The 27,530-nt window shown below is 41.6% G+C and overlaps 1 protein-coding gene across 3 annotated transcripts in view; it reads right to left on the bottom strand.

The window, feature by feature from the left end:
- Positions 1–4,017: 4,017 nt before the first annotated feature.
- LOC105477195 (acidic nuclear phosphoprotein 32 family member B) overlaps positions 4,018–27,530 on the bottom strand; it is a 32,030-nt gene continuing 8,517 nt past the window's right edge. For 2 of the 3 annotated variants that reach the window (XM_011733590.3, XM_011733588.3), the window contains exons 2-7: positions 24,539–24,688; positions 20,648–20,770; positions 14,849–15,038; positions 8,718–8,836; positions 7,628–7,679; positions 4,018–4,486 (exon numbers count right to left, since the gene is read on the bottom strand). In XM_011733590.3, coding sequence (XP_011731892.1) covers positions 4,419–4,486; positions 7,628–7,679; positions 8,718–8,836; positions 14,849–15,038; positions 20,648–20,770; positions 24,539–24,688 — 702 coding nt within the window. In that variant the 3' untranslated portion in view covers positions 4,018–4,418. The other variant, XM_011733589.3, reaches the window with a different exon arrangement.

Raw genomic sequence — 27,530 nt, 5'->3', positions numbered from 1 at the left:
AGGGGATTATAGGTTATTTTTCAGGGAAGTTGAGGACTAAATTCCTCTCAATAAATGACCATCGATGGCAGATATATGTGCTAACCTGCATCTGTAATGCTACTAGATGACTGACTAGTCTGACCAACTTATGTATATACCTATGGCAGTTTCTGGAAGACACCTCCTTCACTGAAGTCAGTGCAGCTCTCATCTGGCCCCCTGCTACTGGTCTATCCTTTTCAATTCCATCAGCCTAAACACAGCTCTGACATTTTCTACTAGCCCAAACCCTTACCTACTCCTTGAGGGTAACTGGGAGTAAGAGCATGAAAAACTATTAGCATCCTTGTTGCTGGTTAGGCTCACAGTGAACCACATGCAGATTTGTACAGTTGAAACAACCTGCAGGCTCACTTAGCTTGGGCCTCAGTTTCAGTTGAGGAACTGGAGGTTCACAGAGGGGAAGTGACAGAGGCGGAGCAAATACCATTCAGTGGCCAGGTTGGGGCTATAGATCTCTAGATTCTCGGTTTGAGGCCTCCCTCACCATACCTCCACTATTCCTCTGCCAGGGCTGGCGTTGGGGAGTGTTGTCTTAAACAGACACCCCAAGGGTCGAGTCCCCTTAATTGGAAATAGATTAATTTTGGCCAGGTGCGGTGGCTCATGCCTGTAATCCCAGCACTTTGGGAGTTCAAGTCAGGAGGATCACCTGAGCCCAGGGGTTTGAAACCAGCCTGTGCAACATAGTGAGACCTCGTCTTTATCAAAAATATTTAGCCAGGCATGGTGGCACGTGCCTATAGTTCCAGTTACTCGGCTGAGGTGAGAGGATTGTTTGTGCCCAGGTGAGCATACAGTGAACCATGACTGTGCCAGTGTATTCCAGCGTGGGTGACAGTCAGACCATCTCAACAAAAAGTAATAGAGTAAGAGTAGTATTTTCTCTCTATGCCCTCCCAACACCCCTGGGACAAGTTATAAAATACCCACTTGATCAGAGATTATCAAGCTGACCTAATTGGCTCTGAGAACTTTCACACTCACTGCAATCTTGGTGGTTTTCCTGCAGAGCAACTGTTTGGCTGGCTGAAGCTTAAGTCTACTAGTAACATGATTCCCTTTCCAAACTGTCAACACAGCGGTATCAACAGGCTCATTAAAATTGATGTCAGCACAACGCAACAGAGCTGGAGAAAACTGGAAGGTCATAGCATAGTGTACAACCACTTTGTGCTTCCGTCTCACCTTTCTCTGGTGATGGGGTAGGTAGTGCAGCCCAAATAGGAATGCCAGGGAACAGAATGACTCAACTCTCCTGTACCTATCCTGGAGTATGTACCAGGAGTCCTGGTGGTGGTGATACAGGCACGGGTAGGGTGCAGTATCTTACACAAGGTAGTCTGCATTTCCACGCTAGCCAGTATCATTCTTCAGGCACTGGACTCCTCAAACAGGAGTGAACTAAATAAAGGTAAGAGCAGAGGTTGAAAACAAGACACCATGGGCCAGGCACAGTGGCTCATGCCTGTAATCCCAGCACTTTGGGAGGCCGAGGTGGGTGGATCACCTGAGGTCAGTCAAGACCAGCCTGACCAGTACGGTGAAACCTCGTCTCTACTAAAAATACAAAAAGTAGCCAGGCGTGGTGGCAGGCACCTGTAGTCCCAGCTACTTGGGAGGCTGAGACAGGAGAATTGCTTGAACCCGGGAGGCAGAAGTTGCAGCGAGCCGAGATTATGCCACTGCACTCCAGCCTGGGCGACAGCACAAGGCTCCATATCAAAAAAAAAAAAAAAGAAAAAAAGAAAAAAAGAAAACAAGGCGCCATGGTTTTTAGGCTAGGTTCTTTCACTACTTCACAAAGACACCTTGGGCCAATCCTGGATCATCTCTTGTGCCTGTTTCCCCATCTTTACAAACAATGGCTTCAACATTTCAAAGCATGAAATAATAGCTTCAAAAAGATAGCACACCAATGTATCACACATGTAGGTGTGTATGTGAAATACACCTCCACCAACTTCGGAGCAGCTAGTCGGGACCAGTCATCTAGCCCATCATAGCTGCCACCCAGCTCGGACATTTTATAACTCATTTTACTGCAGAACTGGAAGCAAATCCTCTCAATGTTCCCCTTCAGATGGGAGACAACTCCAAAAATAGTCTGCTGTGTGACCTCATCACCAAACAGCTGAGGACCATGTCAAAGGCATCTTCACCAGCCACATATAGATGAAATCAACATTTTACTATAATGCACAGAAAGGATTTGACCTTCAAGGCCCTCTATAAGAGCCCAAATGACTTGTCCAGTATCATCATCTATTCACGTGTTATCAAATCTACTTGTATCTAACTATACTCGGCAGTTTCCTACCTCTAACCTCTGCTTACCAAGATACTCCCTTCTTTTTCTATTCCTCATACTTGCATGTGCAGCTCAAGTACTTTCTTTTCTATGAAGCTTCCCTCCCTCAGGGTTGGGTGCTACCTCTCCAGCCTCTGAGCTACACTAAAACTTACCCAAACCTCTTGCTCCTAGGTCCTAGTAAATATTACTTGTGTTGATGTCTTTTCTTCCTGACTAGTTACTATGAGCACCAAAGGCTGGCTTGTCTCTTTAACCCAATTCCCTTCCCTTTTGCCTAGCCAATGAGCCCGGCATACCCTACAGGCTTGGTAGGTACTGGAAAGTTCTGTAAACTTTCTTTAAAAAAACTAACAAAACAAAACAAAAAACCAGGAAAAATAATCACTCACAGTTACTGTGTTTGACATTTGACAAATAAGCAAAACCTTAAGGACACACCTAGGCTACAGAAGAAACCATTTTACAATGTATTGAAGGTTTGCTAAAATGGCCTCATGGTTGGGGAAAATAAAGTTAATACCTGTAAAATCAAAAATCAAATTTTCTTGGATTTTCTTTGCAAAAAAGAAACTCCATTTTAAAGTCTATGGGAGATTTTGATTTTAAAGTACAGAATTTGGGGGCTCCATAGAGACTGTGACTTGTTAGTTATAAATTCAAATTAGATTCCAATTTTACATATTGCATTTACATGCATCAAAAACCTCACTCATTCCAGTAGCCGTAAGCTAAGATTTACTAAAACAATCCTTAAATCTTCCACTATAAAAAACTGTATTGATAATACAGTCATACATCTCTTTTTGCTAAATGGTTAATCACTGAATACAGACAGAATATCCTTCTCCTTTCCCAAATCCTTTTAAGATCTGTAAGAATAGAGAAAATTTCCATCTTCTGGAAAACCTGAGTTGACCTCAGGCAGTGCCTATCCATTGCTTGGTGAGGCTTTTCACATGTCATTCCCCCTTTTCACGCCTGTCTTGACAACAAACCATACTGTGTTCACCCATCAGTCAAACCCTACATGTTTCAGCTGAGTGCAAAGCCCATTTTCCTCTTCAGACCTTCCTGTCAACAAGGGTCACAGAACATCAGTGCTACAAGTGACTTCAGAAGCCATTTGGTCACACCCCCTCAATTTTACAGACTGGGAGGTGACCCAGAGTCAACACAAGGTCACACAGAAAATCAGTGGCAGAGTCAGAACTAGAATTCAGATCTCTTGGGATTCTGGTGAAGGCCTTCTGCTTTACACTATCTTCTTTCCCTTAATTCACATAATACTTGAAACCTAACATTATTTTACTGGTTTTCAGGGCACCAGAGCATTCCATTTTGAACATTATTTTTAAAAGTATGCTTCATTTACTCCTCTGTTATCAATGAGGATTTGATCTAAATGCTCAAAGATCCTACAAATTTGTGCAATTGCCCTCAACAACTACTAATACAAAAATGCCAAATAAACCAGTTTTTTGGTGTGTTTTAACATGAGCTTACAATGAGAGTGTAATTTAAAAATGTAAGCATACAACTAGGCTTTACCAAAGAGTAACGTGTTTATTTCACTTAAATTCTTAAAAATACTTTTTTGGCAGTTGTCACATAAAATGTCCTAATGTAAAAAAAAAGTAATAATTAAAAAGAAAAGCATGAAAAAACAGACCCAAAATGTTAAGATTTTATTTACAAAGCTTTTTTGTTGTACAGAAAGTAAAAATGCTGTTACAATCTCAGTGTAACTGGTAGTCACAGACGGTAGACTCACCAATCACAGCTATCCACGCTACAGCAAGAGTCTTACACAAAAACCTAACAACGCTTACAATTTTGTTGGGGTGAAGTCCACAAACTTGGTGGTAGATTACCAAGAGGGACTACATGGAAGGAAGTCGGAATGTCACAGGAACTATTCTTTGGCTCTTTGGGTGGGTGGGTGTCCTGGGGTTTGTATCACAGCTACCTTTTTTTTTTTTTTTTTTTTTTTTAAACAGCTACCAAATCCATGAGCAGTCCAACCAATACTGAACAGTTCTGTTTCTGCAGGTCATCTGGGGTCTTAATCATCATCTCCTTCATCATCTGTTTCTCTCTTCCTCTTTTCACCTTTCCCGCCTTCTTCCTCCTCTGAACAGTAACAAAAATTGACTTTAGGACAGTGGCAAGGCATTTTGCTTAGATTATTGCCAATGGAGGCAGCAACAAAGTTTTTGATGGTTAGGAGATAAAACAATGTAAACTTGATCAGATTAACATAGGTGATTAATAGTGAGTATAAGTGGTGACCATAGAACCAAGAAAAGCAAAATGCACAGCAGCACCTCAACTCACACAGGAAAGTTAATCCAGTTTCCTCAATTTTAAGGTGTTTTCTTCCAGATGTTTCTTTTTTTTTTTTTTTTTTTTTTGAGACGGAGTCTCGCTCTGTCGCCCAGGCTGGAGTGCAGTGGCCGGATCTCAGCTCACTGCAAGCTCCGCCTCCCGGGTTCACGCCATTCTCCTGCCTCAGCCTCCCGAGTAGCTGGGACTACAGGCGCCCGCCACCTCGCCCGGCTAGTTTTTTGTAGTTTTAGTAGAGACGGGGTTTCACTGTGTTCACCAGGATGGTCTCGATCTCCTGACCTCGTGATCCACCCGTCTCGGCCTCCCAAAGTGCTGGGATTACAGGCTTGAGCCACCGCGCCCGGCCCAGATGTTTCTTTTAACAAATCTAGCAGTTACTAAAATGCATATTAATAACCTGAGCTGGTCAGGCATGGTGGCTCATGCCTGTAATCCCAGCATTTTGGGAGGCCAAGGTGGGCGGATGTTCTGAGGTCAGGAGTTCCAGACCATCCTGGCCAAAGTGGTGAAACCCTGTCTCTACTAAAAAAAAAAAAAAAAAAAAAAAAAAAAAAATTAGCCAGGCATGATGGCATGCACCTGTAATCCCAGCTACTCTGGAGGATGAGGCATGAGAATTGCTTGAATCCGGGAGGTGGAGGTTGCAGTGAGCTGAGACTGTGCACTGCACTCCAGCCTGGGTGACAAGAGCAAAACTGTGTCTCCAAAAAAACAAAACAAAAACCCTCGCGCTATCTAGGATGTCTTCAAGCCATGCTTATTTTCAAGTGACCTCGGACAAGCTTAACCTCTTTAAGACTTTTTCATCTGTAAAATGGGGACAATGGTACTGACTTTAAAATGTTATTCTGAGAATTAAATAACACAAAAAACACTTAGTATGGAACATCGTTAAGACTCAAATTGTAGCAAACTAGTATTAACTATAAAGGAACTTCTTAAGAGTATTATGTAGTCGAGACACAGAGACTTACATATAGACCAGCTTTTTCAACTAATAAAATCCATGGTTATTTTAATGAAATTAACTATATGTTAAAATCGTATTTCAGACAGGTTTTTTTTTTTTTTTTTGAGACGGAGTCTCACTCTATTGCCCAGGCTGGAGTGTAGTGGCACGATCTTTGCTCGGGACTACAGGCGCCCGCTACCACGCCTGGCTAATTTTTTTGTATTTTTAGTAGAGATGGGGTTTCACTGTGTTAGCCAGGATGGTCTCAATCTCCTGACCTCATGACCCGCCCGCCTCGGTCTCCCAATCATACAGGTTCTTAAAGGCAGTGACCAGGTCCTAACCAGGGTAATATCTAGTGTAAATGTAATTGAGAGCTTGACACAAAGTGGATGCTGAGAAAACATGAGCCAACAGCACAGTGAACACCTGATTCTCTGAGACACAACCATGAGACTTTTATTTATTTTTTTGAGTCAAGGTCTCCCTCTGTCACTCAGGTTGGAGTGCGTCGGCACCATCACAGCCTCACTGCAACTTCAAGCAGTCCTCCCACCTCAGCTTCCCGAGTAGCTGGGACTATAGGCGTGTACCACCATGTGCAGCTAACATTTTTTTTTTTTTTTTGAGACAGAGTCTTGCTTTGTTGTCCAGGGGAGTGCAGTGGTATGATCTCAGCTCACCGCAATCTCTGCTCCTGGGTTTGACTGCGTGCCACCACAGGATTTCACCATGTTGCCAGGCTGCTCTCGAACTCCTGAACTCAGGTGATCCACCTGCCTCGGCCTCCTAAAGTGCTGAGATTACAGGCATGAGCCACCCCACCCGTTTCCAGCTAACTTTTAAATTTTCTGTCAAGATAGGGTCTACGTTGTCCAGGGTGGCATACTTTCAACAGTATTAAATAAGTAACAGCTATTTCACTCGTCTTGGTTGTAGTGGGGAAAGGACTAACACTGATAAAACTGGGAAACTGCTACATCTATTTATATATTCTGAAAATGATGGTTCAATTATTAAAGCCTTCTTTTCTTTTTTTTTAAATGAAATAACTCCCAAACACAGAAACCTCACACTTGGCAGTAAACCAAATGACTGGTCCTAAAAACATATTTAAAACATGGGGACCAGGTTAGGCATGGTGGCTCATACCTGTAATCCCAGCACTTTTGGAGGCCGAGGTGAGTGGATCACCTGAGGTCAGGAGTTTGAGACCAGCCTGGCCAACATGGCGAAACCCCATCTCTACTAAAAATACAAAAATTAGCCAAGTGTGGTGGTGCATGCCTGTAATTCCAGCTACTCGGGAGGCTGAGGCAGAGAATCGCTTGAACTTGGGAGGTGGAGGCTGTAGTGACCTGAGATTGCACCAGTGAACTCCAGACTGGGCGAGAGAGCAAGACTCCATCTCAAAAAAAACAACAGGGCATGGTGGCTCACGCCTGTAATCCCAGCACTTGGGGAGGCTGAGGTGGGCAGATTACGAGGTCAGGAGAGAGACCATCCTGGCTAACATGGTGAAACCCTATCTCTACTAAAAATGCAAAAAAATTAGCTGGGCGTGGTGGCAGGTGCCTGTGGTCCCAGCTACTCGGGAGGCTAACGCAGGAGAACGGCGTGAACCCAGGAGGCGAAGCTTGCAGTGGGCCGAGATAGTGCCACTGCACTCCAGCCTGGGAAACAGAGTGAGACTCTGTGGCAAAACACCACCACCACCACCCCAAAAAAAACCCATGAGGACTGAAGACCAACAGGACCCTTGCCATCAGACAGGAATAACTGCTGTAGCAGCAAGCAGCCTGCACCAGCACAGACACACTGATGGGATGATAGAAACGAGAACGTGAATGTGTGTGTAGACCGCCAGAGCCAAGGGTATTTTATTTTCTTCTCAGTGGGATCAAATTCTAAATAATGGATGTTTTTATCTAATTTTTGACTGATAATGATCAAAATGCATGCATTAGGCCTACCTTCATCTTCATCCTCATCTTCATCTTCTTCATCAAGTCCAAATTCTTCTTCCTAAAGAATAGCAAACAGCCTAACATTAGATTAATTCTGCCAAACTGAAAAGTGCAAATAGTACAAATTCTGCCAAACTAAGTACAAATAAACGCGACAATATCAATCAAGCAGGAAACTGTAATGTTATTTTTATCTACTTTGATGTACCAAGACCCACTGATTTTCCTTAATGTGTTTTATAATTTTTCTAAAAAAAATTTTTTTAAGAAGCAAGCAGTTCATTTGCTAGATGTTTAATTAGTATGTAACTTTGGATAATTCAAGAAATCATCTTAAAATCTCAAACTTCAAAACTGGTTTAGACAAAAATTCCTTTCTATATCCCATTCATATACAAAGCTTCTTTCAGAACCTTAATGTCAATCATACACCTAATGAGATCACACAAACCCCTAGCCTTATTTTTATACTGCAAAAGAGGATGCGTTCTGTTAACAGCTAATGTTGTCTGCCTGTTTCTCAAACCTGTTTGAGGGTCAAAGTCAAGACACTGTTTTCTCCTGCCCTCGTATAGCATTCATTTCCTCAGCGATCCTCTATTATTGGGTATTCTATAAACCAGACTATCTGCTCTTTCGGGGCACACCACAATCTCATTTCATTTTGTACCCCCAACTCTTTAACATAGCAGGTATATATTTACTGAATTAAACTGAATATACAAGAAAAAATTTAGACTTGGTAAACATAGACTTCCCTACAATTCAATGAAGGAACAGACATACCATCAATTCTCAACATTTCCAGTTTTCTCACCATACTGAATACTCAACTCATTCCTTCCCCCAGAGGGCCAGAACTTACCTTGCACAGCCAGGAACATACTAGTTTGAGTTCAGTAGGCATTCCACTTAGTAGTTATTTAAAGGCAGACAAAAACTAAATTAACCGGATTCATATTGTAAATGTATTCATATTGTAAATGTATACTACTTTCTTCAAAAGGTGTTTTTCTTTTCTTTTGTCATCTTTTTGAAACCCCCACTTTTGTTGTAATTACAAATAGGAAGCAGGGTAGAAAACAGCTGCACTGACCTCCTCACTGACTTCATCGTCATCCTCATCCCCTTCTACATCTTCATCTTCATCATCTTCTTCATCAAACTCCTCTTCTTCACCATCCTCATCCTCCTCATCTTCCTCATCTTCTCCTTCTGAAAACAGTCCGAAAAGGATTCATTAAACATCCTCGATGTGCCACAGGGCACAAGGTATTGAGAATCTGTGGGCTGGCTCACAGAACAAATCCTGGTAAGGCCACGAACTGCAGTCACTTTCTACTACGAGATAAAAGCTCAGTCCCTTTGTCCAATACAGTCCCATAAAATCAAGAGGGCTAGAAGTCCTGGCAGACAGGATAAACACTTTAATTCTCGCTGATGAAATGATACAATGGCTAAGATTTGCTTCAAAATAATATAGAGTGGGGAAGAAGGGAAGGGTATGCAGGAATAAAGCAAGATCAGCTATGACCAATAATTGCTGAAGCTGAGTGATAAGAATATGGGGGTTTGTTTCGCTATTATTTTTACCTTTATCACTGTCTGAAATTTTTCACAGTAAAAAGTAAAAAAAAAAAAAAAAAAAAAAAAAAAAAAAAAAATCATGTACCTTCTCTTGGGTAATGATACCACCAGTCACAGTCAGCTGCTCAAATCAGGAACCTGAGAAACACCCATAATAACCCCATGACTCAGGGGACAGGAGGCTGAGAGGCACCTGCATCTCTACCTGATTGTGCAGACCGCTAGTGTGGCATTCTTGCTTCTCCTGGGTCCTAGAGCTCACCATGCTCTCACCTACCTCCTGGTCTCTGCATGCTCTTTCCATCCTCTTTGCTTGGCTAACTCTGACTCCACCTTGGAGTCTCAGTCAACATCACTTCCTTAGGCAGTCTTACTCACCAGACCTCCCAATGTCAGGTCATAGGCTTTCACCATGAGTATGTGGTGCTTCTCCATTACAACACACTTTGCTTACTTGCAATTATTATTTACGATTTTTAATTTAAAACAATTTTTTTTCTGTACAGATAGGGTTTGGCTATGTTGCCCAGGCTGGTCTTGAACTCCTGGATTCCAGCAATCATCCTTCCTCACCCTTCCCAAGTGTGTTAGGATAACAAGTGTGAGCCACCATACACAGCCTATTTATGATTAAAAATATATATAACCATTTCTCTGTGAGGTCCAAGAGGGTAGGCATCTTGTTTTTTTTTTGTTGCTGTTGTTGTTGTTTGTTTTTAAATCACTATTTTCCATAGTGCCTGGCACATAGGAAATGCTCCAGTATTTGTTGGCTGATCCATCTTTGCTCTCAGGAATTGCCCCCCACCTTCCAAGGAATATCCTTTACCGGCTCTTGCACATGTGGCTGTTCTTGAGGTGAACTTAAATAGACAACAAGCACAAACGGTTTTTAGGAAAAATGGAAAAATTACAGAAGGGACAAAGGGACGTAACATTTGGAAGTAGGTGAGATGTCCTATTCTCTGTCCATTTTACCACCTTATAACTCATTAATTTTTGCCTGTCTCAATATGCTTCAAAAAAAAAAAAAAACTGCAAAAATGCTTCCATTAATTGCACCCAACCTCCTTCTTTTCTTCCTCTATCTTCTTGATAATTTCTGCTGTATGTGCTAATTTTTAAAGAAAAGAGGTATTTATACTTCCTGATGTGAAAACTAATCATTCTGCTTCCTCTAAGCCAGGGGTCCCCAACTCCCAGGACTGGCACAGGTCTGTGGCCTGGGCCGCACAGCAGGAGGTGAAGAGCAGGCCAGTGAACATTACCACCTGAGCTCCGCCTCCTGTCACATCACCTGTTAGATTCTCATGAGTGCAAATTCTATTGTGAACTGCGCATGGGAGGGATCTAGACTGTGCACTCCTTATGAGAATCTAATGCCTGATGTAAGGTGGAACAGTTTCATCTCAAAACCATTCAGCTGCTGCCCCCAACCCCTTTCCCGCATCTGTGGAAAAACTGTCTTCCATGAAATCAGTTCCTGTGCCAAAAAGGTTGGAGACTGCTGCTCTAAGCCACCTGGAGGTAAGAAGTGTTTTATTCTAAGAACGACTGAGAGTAAACAAACTCAGCATGCAAAGAAAACACAAACTTAACAGGAGTGATATCTTGGGTAGGAAGTATTAGTTATTTCTTAAAATCAGTAAATCTGTAAAATATGTAAACATCCTGGGTCAAATGCCAAAACTACTGAAAATCATCTTTTAATTCTATGTTATGATCAGAGATTCTTTCCCTTATGAATGAAAAATGGAATCTAACATATAGTTATTTGAAATCATTACCTTTTTAAACTCTGGTCATATGTCAATGGAAGGGAAAGCTATTTTATTTATAGTTGGCAATAACAAACAGGTACCAAGTACCTACTAAGTGTCAGGCCTTATGAATCAAGAGATTTACCCAAGATGATGACTGTAGTACAGTAGGACAGTGGTCCTCAACCTTTTTGGCACCAGGGACCAGTTTTGTAGAAGACAACGTTTCCACAGCCTGTGGGTCGGGGGATGGTTTCAGAATGATTCAAATGCATTATATTTATTCTGCACTTTATTTCTATTATTACCTTGTAACATATAATGATACACAACTCATGATAATGTGGAATCATTGGGAACCCTGAGCTTGTTTTCCCTGCAACTAGACAGTCCCATCTGGGGGCAATGGGAGACATTGACACCCGAAGTGTGCTGCTTATGTCCAGTATACTCCATAATCTTGTTTTGGTTGCTGTCACTGCAGAAACCTTTGCTTCACAAAGATAGGATATTGGAAATGGAAGCAGGTTTTTCAGTGCTTTTTTGGCAATCTCGGGATATTCCACCTTGATTTTAATCCAGAATATAGAGATTTTGAAGTTATCTCAAACCATACTTTTAAGGCCACTGCCATTTGTGATCTCAACCAGTTGATCCTCTTCAAGCATGAACAAAGTCAATTGACCTGGCTTATTCACAAATGGGTCGTGGATCCATTCCTTCCCAGGTTGGGGTCTTTTGTGGTTGGGAAGTAATGCTCAAACTCTTTTGAAAGCTGAGATAGATGATCATGCACCAGCTGCGAGAAAGGCGGCCCTGGCTCAGTCTCTTTCAAAATCACTGCTACTGTTTGAAACATGTCAAAAATCCCAATGCTCAGAACAGAAAACTAAATAACGTATGTTCTCACTTATAAGTGGGGGCTGGGGAGGGAGAGCATCAGGAAGACTAGCTAATGGACAGTGGGCTTAATACTTAGGTGATGGGATGGCACATGTTTATCTATGCGACAAACCTGCACGTGAACCCCTGAACTTATAAAAAAAAAAAGTTTTACCACTTATTCTGTTACTAAAATGTTCTGCTAGTGGTGACTGTTAATTCTAAAAGAAATCTCTGGAGCAGGCCTCGTAACTCAAAAACTCTGGCCAGTGATCCACCTTTAGAACACCACCTCGCTTCTCTGTGTAAGAGAAGTATTCTCTGCATCCATCTCACAGAGCTGCGTGAACAGACATGGGTTAAGGGCATGTACTTTAATGTGGTTGATAATTTTAATCACATCCTGCAAAATGTTAAGTTCAGGTGACATCTGTCAGCTAGCCAGCATTTCTCTAAGGATGACACAGTGCATAGACTCACATCCAGAAGTGACCTCTTTGACTCGAGTAGTAAACCAGAAAGCCGTCCAGCCATGGCAGCCGCTCCATCTGTGCATATACGACACAAAATGACCAATTCAGTTTTCCTGATATGTAATCATTCAAAAGACTTGAATAGTTCTGCAGCTGTGGTGTTGGTTGGCAACGAAGTACACATAACATAGTCTCATGCACATCCTCCTGAAAATATATCGCACAAAAACAAGCATTGTTGCCATGTTGTCAACACTGGCAGACTCATCAACCTGCATTGCGTACCACGGTGACTCATCAATCCTCTCTAACAACTGTGCCTCAATATCCTCTCCTATTTCATCAATTCATCTAGTTATGGTGCTAGCCGAAAGAGGAACACGTGCCACCTTTTGAACTGCAGCTTAACTGCAGCCTCTCCTAAAAGTTCACGACAAATGTCCTTAGCAACAGGCAGGATCAACTCTTCAATAGTAAAGGGCGTACTTTAGCAATGCAGTTAGTTAAGGACTTCGCTTTAGCAATGCAGTTGGCCACTAAGAATGAGATGTTCTCAGTGTAGTCACATTTGATGAAGTGGCAGCTTTCAATAATTGCCTCTGTTTTTCATGTTCACATTTATTTCTTTTGAAAAACTCCAAAGGCTTGTCTTTTAAATGCAGGGTGCTTGGTCTCCAAGTGGTGAAACAATTTTTTTTGTGTGTGTGTGAGATGGAGTCTCGCTCTATCGCCCAGGCTCAAGTGCAGCAGCGCAATCTCAGCTCACTGCAACCTCTGCCTCCCAGGTTCAAGCAATTCTCATGCCTCAGCCTCCAGAGAAGCTGGGACTAAAGGTGTGCACCACCATGTCTGGCTAATTTTTGTATTTTTGTAGAGCCGGGGTTTCCCCATGTTGGCCAGGCTGGTCTTGAACTCCTGACCTCAGGTGATCCACCTCGGCCTCCGTAACTGCTGGGGTTATAGGCGTGAGCCACTGTGCCCAACCAGTGAAGCGGTTTCGAAGGTTTCATGGCTTTATTGGATAGCTGGTTGCCACATATTATACAAAGTGGGCTTGGAGAATGTGAATCGTCTGTTGCAATGAACCTGTAATTTAAGTAGCACTCTTGGTATTTTCTTTTCAATGAAGCTTTCTTTTCATTGGCAGTCTTGTCTTCCGCTGTCTCATTATTGGATCTTTCCCCCTTTACAAAGAAGTTCTCCAGCGACGTTTTTTACTCATGTTGGATAGGGTTAGCTTGTGGGCCTACCAAAACTGTGACTTAGACGAATACGCAGTGCAGGAAAGAGGTGCGGATGGAAGTGGTAAATAAAAAAATGGGCAGGCCAGGCACGGACTAAAATAAGCATCAGATTCTGACTTAAAGCCTGTCACCAGATGCAGCTGTACAACTGAAGTACACCAACTCACTTGCCACTATAAAGCCTGCCACCAGATGAAGCTTAATTGTCACTTGCCACTCACAGATAGGGTTTGATGAGTCTGCAAGCAATTGATTTATTATGATCTCTGTACAGTCAAACCTCTTTGCTAATGTTAATCTGTATTTGCAGCCACCCCCCAGCACTGGCATCACCACCTCAGCTCCACCTTGGATCATCAGGCATTAGATTCTCATAAGGAGCACACAACCTAGACCCCTCACACGTGCAGTTCACAACAGGGTTTGCACTCCTATGAGAATCTAATACCAACCACTATTGATCTGACAGGAGGTGGAGCCCAGACAGTAATATGAGCAATAGAGAGTGGCTGTAAATACAGATGAGGCTTCCCCACCGCTCATGCGGCCTGGTTCCTAACAGGTCATGGAGCGGTACCAGTCTGTGGCCTGTGGGTTGAAGACCCCTGAAGTAGGAAGACTTGAGAAGAGCAGAGTGGCAAGCCTGTAAGAGTAAGGGGTTTACAGTTTAATACGCACAGCATCCTAACCTAGCTTGTAGGCTTCAGGAGATGCTTCCCGGGCCAGATTCAATGTCTCATCCCTGTAATCCCACCACTTGGGGAGGCTGAGGTGGGAGGATCCATTGAGGCCAGGGTCTTAGGAAATAGGCCTAAGCTATCAATTTAATGGAATGCCTACATTAAAAAAAATACACACACACGCGTACGTGCACACATACTTTTCCTTAATAGTAAGAACATCTAGTAGCTTTTTTTTTGAGGCAGCCTCTCTGTCTTCTGAGATGGAGTGCAGTGGGGCACAATCATGGCTCACTGTAGCCTCAAACTCCTAGGTTCAAGTGATTCTCCCACCTCAGCCTCCAGTCTTCTGAGTAGCTAAGACTCCAGGTATGTGCCACCACACCTGGCTAATTTTTTTTCTATTTTCTGTAGAAACAAGGTATTGCCATGTTGCCTAGGCTAGTCTCAAACTCCTGGGCTCAAGCAATGCCCTCCGCCTTGGCCTCCCAAAGTGCTGGGATTACAGGTGTGTGCCACTGCACCCGGCCAACATCCAATAGCTTTTATCAGAGGCTTTGAAAGGCAGACATCAGGTTCACTGGATGCTGAGCTTACTCACCTTCATCTTCCTCCTCTTCATCCACACCATCCACCTCGGCATCTGAGTCAGGTGCTTCCTGGTCCTCTCGGTCATAGCCATCCAAGTAGGTAAGCTGGGGCAGGAGCTTGAAGACACTCTCTCGGTAGTCATTCAGGTTAGTAACCTCACAGTTAAACAGGTCCAGGCTTTTCAGACATTCTAACTTTTTCTGAGGAAAACGATCAAAAACCACAACTCCTAAACCAAAGGAATATAAGTAACAAACCCATCTCTTGAAGAGGTAAAATTCTAGGCTCTATATTCGATTCCTGCTACCCATTCAGTCTCATATACAAAAAAACACATCAAGTCTTTTGCAACCTTTATATTAGGTTACTAGACTTTAGTCCCTCTCTTCCTTTATCTACTCTCCCAGAGAACTATGTGTTTTTCTGGCAGCGTAGTAGTCTAAAGCAATATAAATTGAAAATAATTTTTATTAAATCCAGCTATTTTCACAGTATGAGACAATCAAACAGTTTAATAAATTTAGCTGAAACAAATGTTAACATTCGAGTAATCAAATGGCCATTAAGAACTTCCTGGGTATCAAGCAGTCTTTAATGTTCTAGGGTGGTAGTATAGGGAAAAATTCAGAGATTTATAACACAATCTCAGGGTGCTTACAATTTTACTTAGGGCACAGACATGAAACACTAGAGAATGAAATAAAATATAAAGTGTGGCAATGCAGCTATTTTCAGGGAAGACAGGAGTCAATACAGGCTGGGGAAAAAGCAGAGGGGCGCAGAGTTGAAACTTCAGAAATAGGGAGAAACATTGCACTCTTCTTTTTCAATGTTCGGGGAAAAGACTGACATGTTACCAGACTCCTATGATGTGAAGTTCTTCAGATTTTATTTACCATACCTTGAAATTTTGTTGCAATACCTTATTTCTTTGGAACCATCAGTTTCATCTATCTAAAAACAGTTAAGCTATAAAAAGGTGGCCTACGTTTTCTGAGTAGTCAAAGTGCACTGGAAAATGTCTATGTATTTACTCAGATCTTCATTTATTATGTGTACTAGTATTTCAATCCCAGGTCTATTAAGTTTTGATTAAGGGTAAATTAAGAGACTACACTATAGGCAAGTCAGGAGATAGCAACAGGAAGCGACAGTAGACCCTTGTAGATAGAAGAGGGAGCAGCCTATGAAAGGCAAACCCAATGTGAAGTAGCACATAGCCTGGTGCCTTCCAGAATAGGAGTAATAAGTACATATATTTAGATAGCTTCACAGACACAACCTTTAATGGTTCTGAATCAAGAGAAAATCCTTGGTATTCTCTAAGAAAAGAGTACTAAAAACACCCAAACAAACATTAAAAGGACCTCCACATGAAATAATTTCTAAAAAATAAATGTTGATGCTTAACAGGCTTTGCTGCTTTATTAGGAAAGCTGTTACAACACTCACAACGACCTGAGAAGAAAGGCAGACAAAACAAAACCTTATTTTCAGAACTCAAGGTATCTATGTAGTTCTGAGAAGATATAAAATGATATGAAAATCTGCCTCAAGGCTCTAGAGCAGGGGTTGGGAACCGGTGGTCCAGTGGCCAATTCTGGCCCACCACTTGTTTTTGTAAAATAAGCTCTACTGGAACACAGTCACACTCATTTATTTATGTATGGCTCTTTATGTGCTAAAATGGCCAAGCAGACTAGTTGTGACAGAGACTATATAAACAAGCTATAAAGCCAAATGAACCTACTATTTGGCCCTTAGAGAAAAGGGCTACTGACCCCTGCACATGAAGAAACTTGATCTTCTTGATCAAGAAAGAGGCTCCCACACTTGTTTTATTCATGCAGGGAACACGCAGCAGGGTTACAGCAACAGGCAAACGTTGCACCCCTCAAAACACAAATTGTACAATGATCCAAGAGTCTGTGGACCAAACAATGTGCTTATATAGTCAGTTCCTTGACCTCTTAAGAAAGCTGTCCCCAGCCCTTCTGGTCATAGAGCTGCTTTTGTAACATGTAATTTTCAGATTAGGTTTCCTTCCAGTCAGGCCCTGACTTCCAGAAGCCCAGGTATGACTTCTTGCCAAAGAGGAAAAAAATGCTGCAATGCCACCCCAGACAGCTAGCTAGCATACTGGCTTTCTCTTCACAAAGACTGACTCGATGCCAGCTAGAGTGTCAGCTTCAGGCAGCTTTTCCAAAAAGGTTCACTCTAAAAATTCTCCACTTAAAAGTAATGAGCCATTTATATTTCAGAATTATTTCCTAGAAATAGGTGCACAAAAACACATACAACCTCTGATATTTATCTAATGCTTTTTAATACCAAAAGTCGTTTCTCTATCTAGTTTCACTGACTCTTCCAGTATACAGGGCCTCCAAGGCGCTCCTGTTTCCGAAACTGTACAATTATGTGAGATTTCTGGCTACTTCCTGGCAAAGCACCCCTTATCAAACAATTTGGACATGCCAATCAGTAGGTTGAAAAATGAAATGAAAGCAAGAAAACAACAAAAATCCCAAATAATAACTATAGTACTCTGGAATTGCTGAAAGTAGTAAAATTGTGCTTTAAGGCCCAATAGGCACAAAATATACTATACACAGATTATTCAGGATCCCAATGTAATGTGTAAATACTGATAGAAAAAATTACAACTCTACCATACCAGAAATTTGATGTAAGCTAATAGGCTAGCCATAATAAACATTAAACATTTTATTAACAATAATTTTGCTTGCCTTCTTAGAATTTAGAAGGGCTTTGGGGGATGGTTTGGATGGCCCAGGTCTCTTAAAAAAGGTGTCCAAGGAAGTTTGAATTGATGCCTTCTTTGTCTCTCGATTAATGTCCCTGTAGCAAGCAGAGGCATTCACAATCATTGCATTGACTGTAAGAACTGGGCTCAAAGTAGACGGTGTTCAAAATGTATGTGGTTAATGAGGATGAGGATGGTGTTTTTCCCCACTGAAGAATACTGCCAGAAATCAAAATGGACCCAACTTCTCCCCCCTTCACCTTCTCCAAGTTAGAACTTCAGGAGACCAACCTAGCACCACCAGGAATCTCAGTGCCAAGTACAGCAGAATGGCGGGACCCCAGGCTTTTCGAAATAGCTCTGGTGTGCAGCCCTGTGGTTCTGCCACAGGGTGTGTGACTCTGGACAAGGGATTCAGCCTCACCCAAGCCTTAGCTTCCTCAATATAAAATAAGGGCCATGCTACTTCTATCCACTTTGTAGCCAAGTTTTTTTTTTTTTTTTTGACAATTACTAATAAAACATGCCTAAAGCACCCAGTAAGTGTATGGGTATAGCAGATCCTCTAAAAATGGTGAACACAACCAAGATTACTTTTCATCCTTCACTATCCTGGGGGACTGAGACTTTCACAGCACCAGAGGGTCCTCTTATACATTACTGACCAGATCCGGAAAAAACTTAAGCAAACAAACAACTCCCACACAGTATTTGCTTCTGCTCCATTGCTGTGTGCTACAACACTGAAAAACGCTTCTGATCATCAGAGGATTCAGGCTGCCACGAGAATCAGGTAATGGCCAGTCATCAACTGGCCAACAGTGAAAAGGTACTGCCTGCTACTCTGTTCTTTAAAAATCAAACGAGGGGGAAAAAACAGGGGGCGGGAGGAGAAGGGTTTCTTATGCTCACAACAACCTAGGATTAGTATGTCTGTCACTAACCAATAAACAAAGGCTTAGTGTAGCCCATCTGAATGGGAAAGCATCAGCAATTAAAATTTGGTGCTCCTGTTGGAATTCCCAGCTTAAGGAAATTTGGGCATGAAATAAATTTACAGGTGGAAAGAGAACAGGTCCCAAGGGCTATGGAAAGCACAGCAGACTTTGATTTTTTTTTTTTCTTTTCTGAGATGCAGTGTCGTTCTGTCACCCAGGCTGGAGTGCAGAGGCATGATCTCAGCTCACTGCAACCTTCACCTCCTGGGTTCAAGTGATTCTCCTGCCTCAGCCTCTCCCAAGTAGCTGGAATTACAGGCGCCTGCCACCATGCCTGGGTAATTTTTTGCATTTTTAGTGGAGATGGGTTTTACCATGTTGGCCAGGCTGGTCTCAAACTCCTGACCTCAAGTGATCTGCCCGCCTCGGCCTTCCAAAGTGCTGGGATTACAGGCGTGAAACACCGTGCCCAGCCTAGACTTAGATTTGAATCCCTACTCTGCCATTTGTCCCGAACAATTATCTACATTCTCTAAACTCAGCTTCCTCATCTCTAAAAAGAGGACAGTCATTCTCTCTTCCCTGGGTTATATAAGGATACAATGGGCAAATGTTCATGTCCTTGGATGCAGCAAAAGTCAGTAAATGTTGGCTTAAATACTAGAAATGGGGGTTGGTTTGAAGGAAATGAATGAAACTGTAAGAGCCTGAGTATCTGGGTATACCTGTAATAGGAAAAAGGGCAAAATGCATGGAGCATTGGTGAGGCATTACATTTATGAGAAATATGAGCTCTTAAATATGGACAACTTAATGAAATGTAAAACTAAAGAGACTCAGCCAGACATGGCGGCTCAGGCCTGTAGTCCTAGCACTTTGGGAGGTCGAGGTGGAAGGATCACTTGCGGGCAGGAGTTCAAGACCAGCCTGGCCTAACCTAGTGAAACCCCTCTAAAAGAATACATATATTACACACACACAAAGAGACTCAGTAAAAGGTGATTAAATCTGTATTGGAGCAGTCTCAAACTGTTTAGGAAGGAAAAGATCTTCTAACTCTTGTCAGGAAGTCCTCTTCGTTATAAAAGAAGCTACAATTTAACTCTGTCTTCCCCTGAAATATCAACAGAGCATTCTATACAAGTGATGTGAAATCCACATATTTTAATATACTCTGACATCAGAATAGAGACAACAGAGAAGAAATGTCTCACCCTCTAGGGTCTCTTCTGGATTCTGAAAGACACCTATATGCTACATAACCCTCTGCCAAATAGCACAGCCTACGGGGCTGCCCTACAAACTGCATTAAGCCCCCTGCCTCTGGAAGCCCTTTTCTGGCCACTACAACTTCCACACAAACTGGACAAAAAGCAAAGTAAGTACATTAACTTACAAAGCAAAGTAAATACATTACTTTATCTTATTCTCAGAACTCCTAAGTGAGGTAAGGCAGGGATTATTATCCTCCCTGCTATAAATGAGGAAACTGAGGCCCAGAGAGAAGAAGCAGTTTGCCCAAGGTCACACAGCAAGTCTAAAACCCAAGTGGCACTAAAACTTAGCTTTTCATATCTTATCCCAATATGTAAGACTGAGGATGATCTTGGGGTTTCCATGCAAAACTCTAGGCAACAGTAATCCAGCTAGAATACAAGATCATGAATTAGATGACTTAAAGCTTAAAATGGAGCTGTCTTTGATTGTTCCATCTACAATTCAGGCATGCCACACAACATAAATAGCCTTTTCTGTTAGAGTATAAAAGTGCATAATGGCTTGGCCAGTCTGGGGGAAAAAATTGTTAAGAGACATGTTTAAGGCTATACAGTCAATATATAAATTTCAAAAGTGGACCCAAAACAAAATACCCCCAAAAATTCTCTTCTGAAGGATGCCACCACAATATCAGGCAGGGAGAGAGCAAAGTTACAAGAATACATCTAATTAGAGAGGCCCTGATCTTTAAAATTGGGACTTCTATAAAAAGTAAAAAACCACCACTTTCTCAACCAATTATTATTGCCAGTAATTCCCCCCTACTATAAAGAAAAATGAAAATGAAAATGACCAGTAAATCCCAGTTTCCAAATTCTCGGTTTCTTACCAAAGGTTCCAAGGTGCTGATATCTTTCAGTTTATTTCCACTTAAGTTTAGATGTGTGAGATTTGGAAGTTTTTCAGCTAACATGTCCAGACCTCCAAAGATTCTATTTTCACTGAGTTCAAGCTGCAAGAGAAAATGGATACAGCACAAACACAAATACACAAAGAGAAAAACAAATCATTTAAGGTATTATAAGTAACCAATACAGTTCTCAAATATGTATCAAGATCAAACGATCCATATTTCTATCAGGGCATGCGTGTTCATTTTGTTTAAATCCAAATAATTAACAGGAGAAGGAAAGGTCAGAAGTATTGTGTTTTCCTAATCAGCTGCTACTAACAGCTTACTCAAGAACTGGTTTCTAACATCAGCAAATAAATTTTCTAACTTAAAAAGTAGGTCAAAACCAATTAGAATCCTTTGACAAGTTGTAATACCCTATATCTGCCAGAAAGGGTAAATGGTTTAATAGTCTGTGCATTCTGAGCAGCTTATTTTGTGTGCCTTCAAAGCTTGCAATGCCCACTTGAAACCTAATTTCTGGACAATACTGACACACTGTGGAGTTCTACACCTGGAAGCCACCAGGGAATGTTGCTCTGAAAGCTATAAGAGAGGGACGGGTCCTACAAGTAAGCCCATAAAGAAGCTTCATAACCTCAGCAAAGGGAATGGGTCAACAGGCTCAGGTTTATGAAACCAGCTCCCTGGAGGCCACATCTTGCATAAACCTGGCACTAGCCTTTATTAGAACCTACTCTAATTTCTAAGCTGCAGGTCAAGTAGCACAGGCAAGTAATGTGCCAATGAGGGAATAAGCGTTCACCAAGGAATATTAGAACCTTAGAGTAGAAAGAATTGGAGCCTGGAAAGCATTGTGAAGAACATCTAACTCAAGCTCTTCCTTTTGCAGGCAAGAAAACTCGGCTACACAGCTGGTTCTAATTCTCTCTTTTAAAGTGCCAACAACAATAGTAACTTTAACCCTTACATAGTATTTAAATGCCAGGCACTGCTCAAAGCACTAGAAACACCTTAACTCATCTGATCTCACAAAAACTCTATGGGGTAGGCAGAATTACCACTCCTGTTTACAGATGAGGAAAACAAACTTGCTCAAGATCACCCAGCTGTTACCATAGTGGGCCTATGATTTGAAGCCAGACAAAATATCCATGTCCTCCTTATTATGCTACGTACCTAGAATAGCATGAAAGCTTCATATAATGAAGTTTTTGCCATGCAATGAAATGTACTACATAATGCAGAGTAGAGTAACTTTTAAAAATATGAATATTTGCTGAAAAACTGAGTTAAAAAAACAAGTCAGCTGCTTAAGTTGTTAAATATTTCAGAAGAGGAAAATGTAACATTTCAAAGCAGTTTTTTCCTTTCAATGGAATATTTCAGTGAAATACCCAGTCATGGTCTAAGTTTAAAAACATAAGCCCATAAATAATAGAGTCAAGTGTTAGCTTTATTGGTGATTTTAGTAAATCAAATAAAAACAGAGATCACTTTTCCTGACCCATGTTTTAAACCATGTGGTTAGAATATCACATATACATGTAACATCCATATCCTTTTAACATGTGTATCTCAGGGAGTAGGAATAACAAGGCAATCTACCAAAACACTTATTAGCATATTTATTTTGAAATGAAATAGATGTGTAAATTTAGAAAATTTGTGACATTTACACATCAATTTTTTTTTCAGTACTTATTTCTTGTTAAAAACAGTTTCTGGGCCAGGCACAGTGGCTCACACCTCTAATCCCAGCACTTTGAGAGGCCGAGGTGGGCCGATCACCTGAGGTCAGGAGTTCGAAACCAGTCTGACCAACATAGTGGAAATCCCATCTCTACTAAAAAAAATACAAAAAGTAGCCGGGCGTGGAGGCGCATGTCTGTAATCCCAGCTACTCAGGAGGCTGAGGCAGGAGAATCACTTGAACGTGGGAAGCAGAGGTGGCAGTGAGCCAAGATGGTGCCACTGCACTCCAGCCTGGGTAACAAGAGTTAAACTCCATCTCACAAACAAAACAAAACAAAACAAAACAACACCAGTTTGTGTTCTGGAATAGGAAGAAAATAAAGTTCTTATTGAACATGAGTACACTCAACCTGCCTTTAAGTATGATTCCCTCTCATTAGCCCTATAAGTGAAGTGATTAATGTTTAAATGTTAAAAGATTTTAATTCATGAACTTAACGCCCGCCCCCGCCCACCCAAAACCAACAAAAACAAAAACCCTGTCCTCCTCAGAACTCAAGCAAGCTCTATTCGGAATTCAGAAAGGTTTATTAAAGTCCCTATAAAAATGGTCACTGATAGGCTGAATTTCTGAGTAAGTCTGAGACTACAGACTACAGAGACCAAGAGTAATTCAGGAAAATCAGAATGCTAGGAAAACAACACAACACACACACTAAGGATCTGCTAGCATCAAGTTTATGTAAATAGATGCTAAAAAGCTTTCCTATGTTTAACTGGGCTAATCAGCGCTTCCAATGTCACTGATAAACCATGCAAATATAAAAGGATTATACTTGAACCTCTAGTATATACTTAGAAGGGGAAATTTCTTTCTCATCAGAAACGGTCACCTGAAACTCATGAAGACTGCCTGAGCATTTATTAATATTACCTAACGCAAGGTAAATAAAGCAAAACAAAAAATACTTCTACTTTTTAATTCATGTATTATACTTTTTTTTTTTTTTTTTTTTTTTAAATCAAGACAGAGTCTTGCTCTGTCGCCTAGGCTGGAATGCAGTGGCGCGATTTCGGCTCACTGCAACCTCAGCCACCGCCTGGGTTTAAGCGATTCTCGTGCCTCAGCCTGCCGAGTAGCTGGGACTACAGGCGCATGCCACCGTGCCCAGTTAATTTTTTTTTTGTATTTTTAGTAGAGAAGGGGTTTTGCCATGTTGGCCAGGCTGGTCTCGAACTCCTGACCTCACGTGATCCTCCCACCTTGGCCTCCCAAAGTGCTGGGATTACAGACATGAGCCACCATGCCCAGCCTTATGTATTATACTTAACCTACTCCACCCCCTGCAAAACAACAACAAACAAACAAACCCCAATACCAAAAAACTAACTGTCCCACTCAGAACTCAACCAAGCTCTAGGAACAACCTACCTTTGCCCAAGTTTTACTGCGTTTCCTTCTACGTGTGCCTTAGTTTAAATAAAGGTACAACTTAACTTTCCTAGTAAAGTGAATATTGAAATGGCAGAGAATTCTGCAAGACTTATACAACCACGTATCTTTTCCTATACAATGGAAATGATAGGGGGTTAGGAGATACGGGTTCTAGTTTTGGCTCTAGTGCTAACCACTTCTGTGGGTGGCTTTAGGCAAATTACTACACTTTTCTGGGACTATTGCTGTGCCTATAAAATAAGGGGCTGGGTTAGAGGAGCAAAGTTTCTTCCAGTTCTGACATTCTGGGACTCTGTGACAGTTAAATGTGCAATGACCAGAGAAAACATTCTTATGTAGCATTTGGTCCTTTTTTCCGAAAGGAGAATTGGTTTTATAACAATTAACAAATAAATTACTCACAAAATACAGTAATTATTCTTCCTAACTTCTATTTATTGAGCACCCAACATACATTATTTCCAAACATCATAGCAGTTCTGCAAGGTCAAGTAATACCACCAGTTTACAGGTGAGGAAATTGGGCCTTAGAGAGATTAAGTAACCTGCAGAAGTGCGCCCATCAAGGAAATGCTAGGGCTAGAATTCAATCCCACATCTGCCCAGTTCCAAAGGCCATGTGCTTTCTGCTACACTAAGTGCTTCCTTACAGGTAAAATCATACATTTTCCCTTCCCAGGATCATTCTCTTCTACTGTTAAAGAAAAAGCACTTACCTTTTTCAATTTAGGCAGCTTGGGGAGATTTGAAACTGAGATCAAGCCTACATTTATTAAACTGAGGAACTCTAAGTTCACAAATTCAGCTGTTAAGCCCTCAATTTTTCCATCATTTGATTTGCAATTGTCCAAGACAAGTTCTCGAACCTGTGGATGACAAAGAAAAGAGGATAAGCGCTCAAAAACACATGGAAAACAAATAATGCAAAAACTTCTACCATAAATATCCTGCAAAAACACCCATATATACAGGTAGCCTCTTACTTAGACCTAGATCTTAGTTATAAAAAGATAAAAACTGCACTTTGGGAGGCCGAGATCACGAGGGCGGATCACGAGGTCAGGAGATCGAGACCATCCTGGCTAACACGGTGAAACCCCGTCTCTACTAAAAAAATACAAAAAACTAGCCGGGCGAGGTGGCGGGCGCCTGTAGTCCCAGCTACTCGGGAGGCTGAGGCAGGAGAATGGCGGGAACCCAGGAGGCGGAGCTTGCAGTGAGCTGAGATCCGGCCACTGCACTCCAGCCTGGGCGACAGAGCTAGACTCCACCTCAAAAAAAAAAAAAAAAAAAAAAAAAAAAAAGGATAACTGATTAAGCCTTCAGTAACAATATACTGACAGATTCAAAGATGGAATATTACTCCATGGGTATAAACACACTCTTTATTTTTCCAGAAACAGAAAGTATAGTTCTTAAAATGTAAGTGAAATAAGTGTATTCCCATATTTATTTTCTCCAGCCTGTTCCCCAAAGGGCAGCTTTTATCTAAATGCAAATGCAGAGTGAAGACACCCTGTAGGCTGGTTCTACCTTAAGGCCCAGAAGATGACCACTGGAAAAGAGGAAAGCTTTATGTTTCCTACCAAGACCACTAAGAGATTCTGGCTAGAGGTTTCTGCACCAACACACTTTCCAACTCTGGTTTTATTAATCTTTGCCAAGATTATCTTGACACTGGGAAGAAATCAGGATGCAAGAGTCCTTAATTCAAAACAAAGATCAATCTGCGTTGCAAGTTTCTAGGAGAGAACTGCTAGATAATAAATTAAATTTCATTTTCAGGCTACACAGTCTCCTTTTTCAGAATTTAAGTCCATCCAAGAGTATCACATCTGGCCAGGCACAGTGGCTGATGCCTATAGCCCCAGCACTTTGGGAGACTGAGGTGGGCAGATCACCTGAGGTCAGGGGTTCAAGACCAGTTTGGCCAAGGTGAAACCCCCTCCCTACAAAAATACAAAAATTAGCCAGGCATGATGGTGAGTGCCTGTAATCCCAGCTACTCGGGAGGCTAAGGTGGGAGAGTGGCTTAAATCTGGGAGGAGGAGGTGGCAGTTAGCCGAGATTTCGCCATAGCACTCTAGCCTGGGCAACAGAGTGAGACTCCGTCTCAAAAACAGTATCACATCTGATGATTTGAACTTTTGAATATTGATTACTTAATAGTCTACATGCAGATCCACCACAATAATCCATGTTGCCATTCTTGCTCTATGATCATCCTGAAAGTTGCAACTTTTTAGCCCACTTTGATCTACTCACAGTGATGCAAATTACCGTTCTAACTGCATCAACAAAGGCATTCTTTTAGTGAACCTACCATATTTAATAGCATTAATTAAGCATGTGTATGGTAGGGAGATGCTGATAGTCTGAAAAGAGAATAGGAGCTATTAACAGTGTCCTCATCCTCTCATACAACATCCAATGATGCTACTCTAGTAATTGCTATCAATTATAGAGTACTTAATCATTTATTATTTTTACCACCACTCTCCTTCCCCCATTTACAGAGAATGAAACAGATTTCAAGTCAGCAATACCCACAACATAGTAAGTGCCTAACCACTTCTCACTACCCTACTTCCTCTTCAGAAGCCAGGCATCCTTTTTACTCTTTACATCCACTTACTTCTTCCCTTCCTTCCACTTTTATTTAGATATCTCTGTCATTCTTCCCTTTTCTGATAAGAAATGAGCACATCTGAAAACTCAATAGGTCAATTCTGACAAAAGCTGGGCTCTGGAGACAGATGCCTGGGATCGAATCCTGGTTCTCCTCTGCCACTCAGAACTTGTGTGACCTTGAGTCACTTAACTTCTCTGTGCCTCAGTTTCCCATAAAGTGGAGATAATAGAACCTACCTCATGAAGTTGTAGAGACTAGGGCTTGGAACATTATAAATGGCCAGAAAGTAACCTCTGGGTAAAGGGAATGGAAAACGTCGGAGACCTTTGCTGTTTACGTATATCTGTACTAAATTTTTTACAAGCATATATTTATTCTGTATTAAAAAGAAACTTAACATAAAACCAACGAACCATTAAAATTTTAGAAAGGTCAACTGCCATCACCCACCCATGTAAACAGTATACTGCAATATAATTAAAATGTTCCCATTTACCTTGGGAGATTTTCTAAAATTCTATCCAAAATAATCCAAAAATGTTATACAAAACACACCAATATGCCAAAAATGAAGTGAAGAAGAATTAGAGTTAGCCATACTGCCTCTCAGCTCACAGAGTGAAATCATCTCTTAAAGACATTTCTTTCAACTTGCAAAATTCCACTTTAACCACTGCAAGGCGTCATCAAAAAGTACCAGAGGACTCAAATGCAGGTTAAAAAATGTGTTTGCTGCCTGGGCTTGGTGGCTCATGCCTGTAATCCCAGCACTCTGGGAGGTCAAGGTGGGTGGATCACCTAAGGTCAGGAGTTCAAGACCAGCCTGGCAAACATGGTGAAACTCCATCTCTATTAAAAATACAAAAATTAACCAGGCATGGTGGCATGTGCCTGTAGTCCCAGCAACTCGGGAGGCTGAGGCAGAATTGCTTGAACCTGGGAGGCGGAAGTTGCAGTGAGCTGAGATTGTGCCACTGCACTCCAGCCTGGGTGACAAAGGAGACTCCATCTCAAAAAAAAAAAAAAAAAAAAGTCACTGCTAGACTAAGCTCCATGATCACAGGGTCATGTATATT

This window comes from Macaca nemestrina, chromosome 14, assembly GCF_043159975.1.
Source record: "Macaca nemestrina isolate mMacNem1 chromosome 14, mMacNem.hap1, whole genome shotgun sequence".
Lineage (NCBI taxonomy): Eukaryota > Metazoa > Chordata > Mammalia > Primates > Cercopithecidae > Macaca > Macaca nemestrina.
Note: the sequence above shows the minus strand (reverse complement) of the source record. Positions and strands in the feature narration are given on the sequence as shown.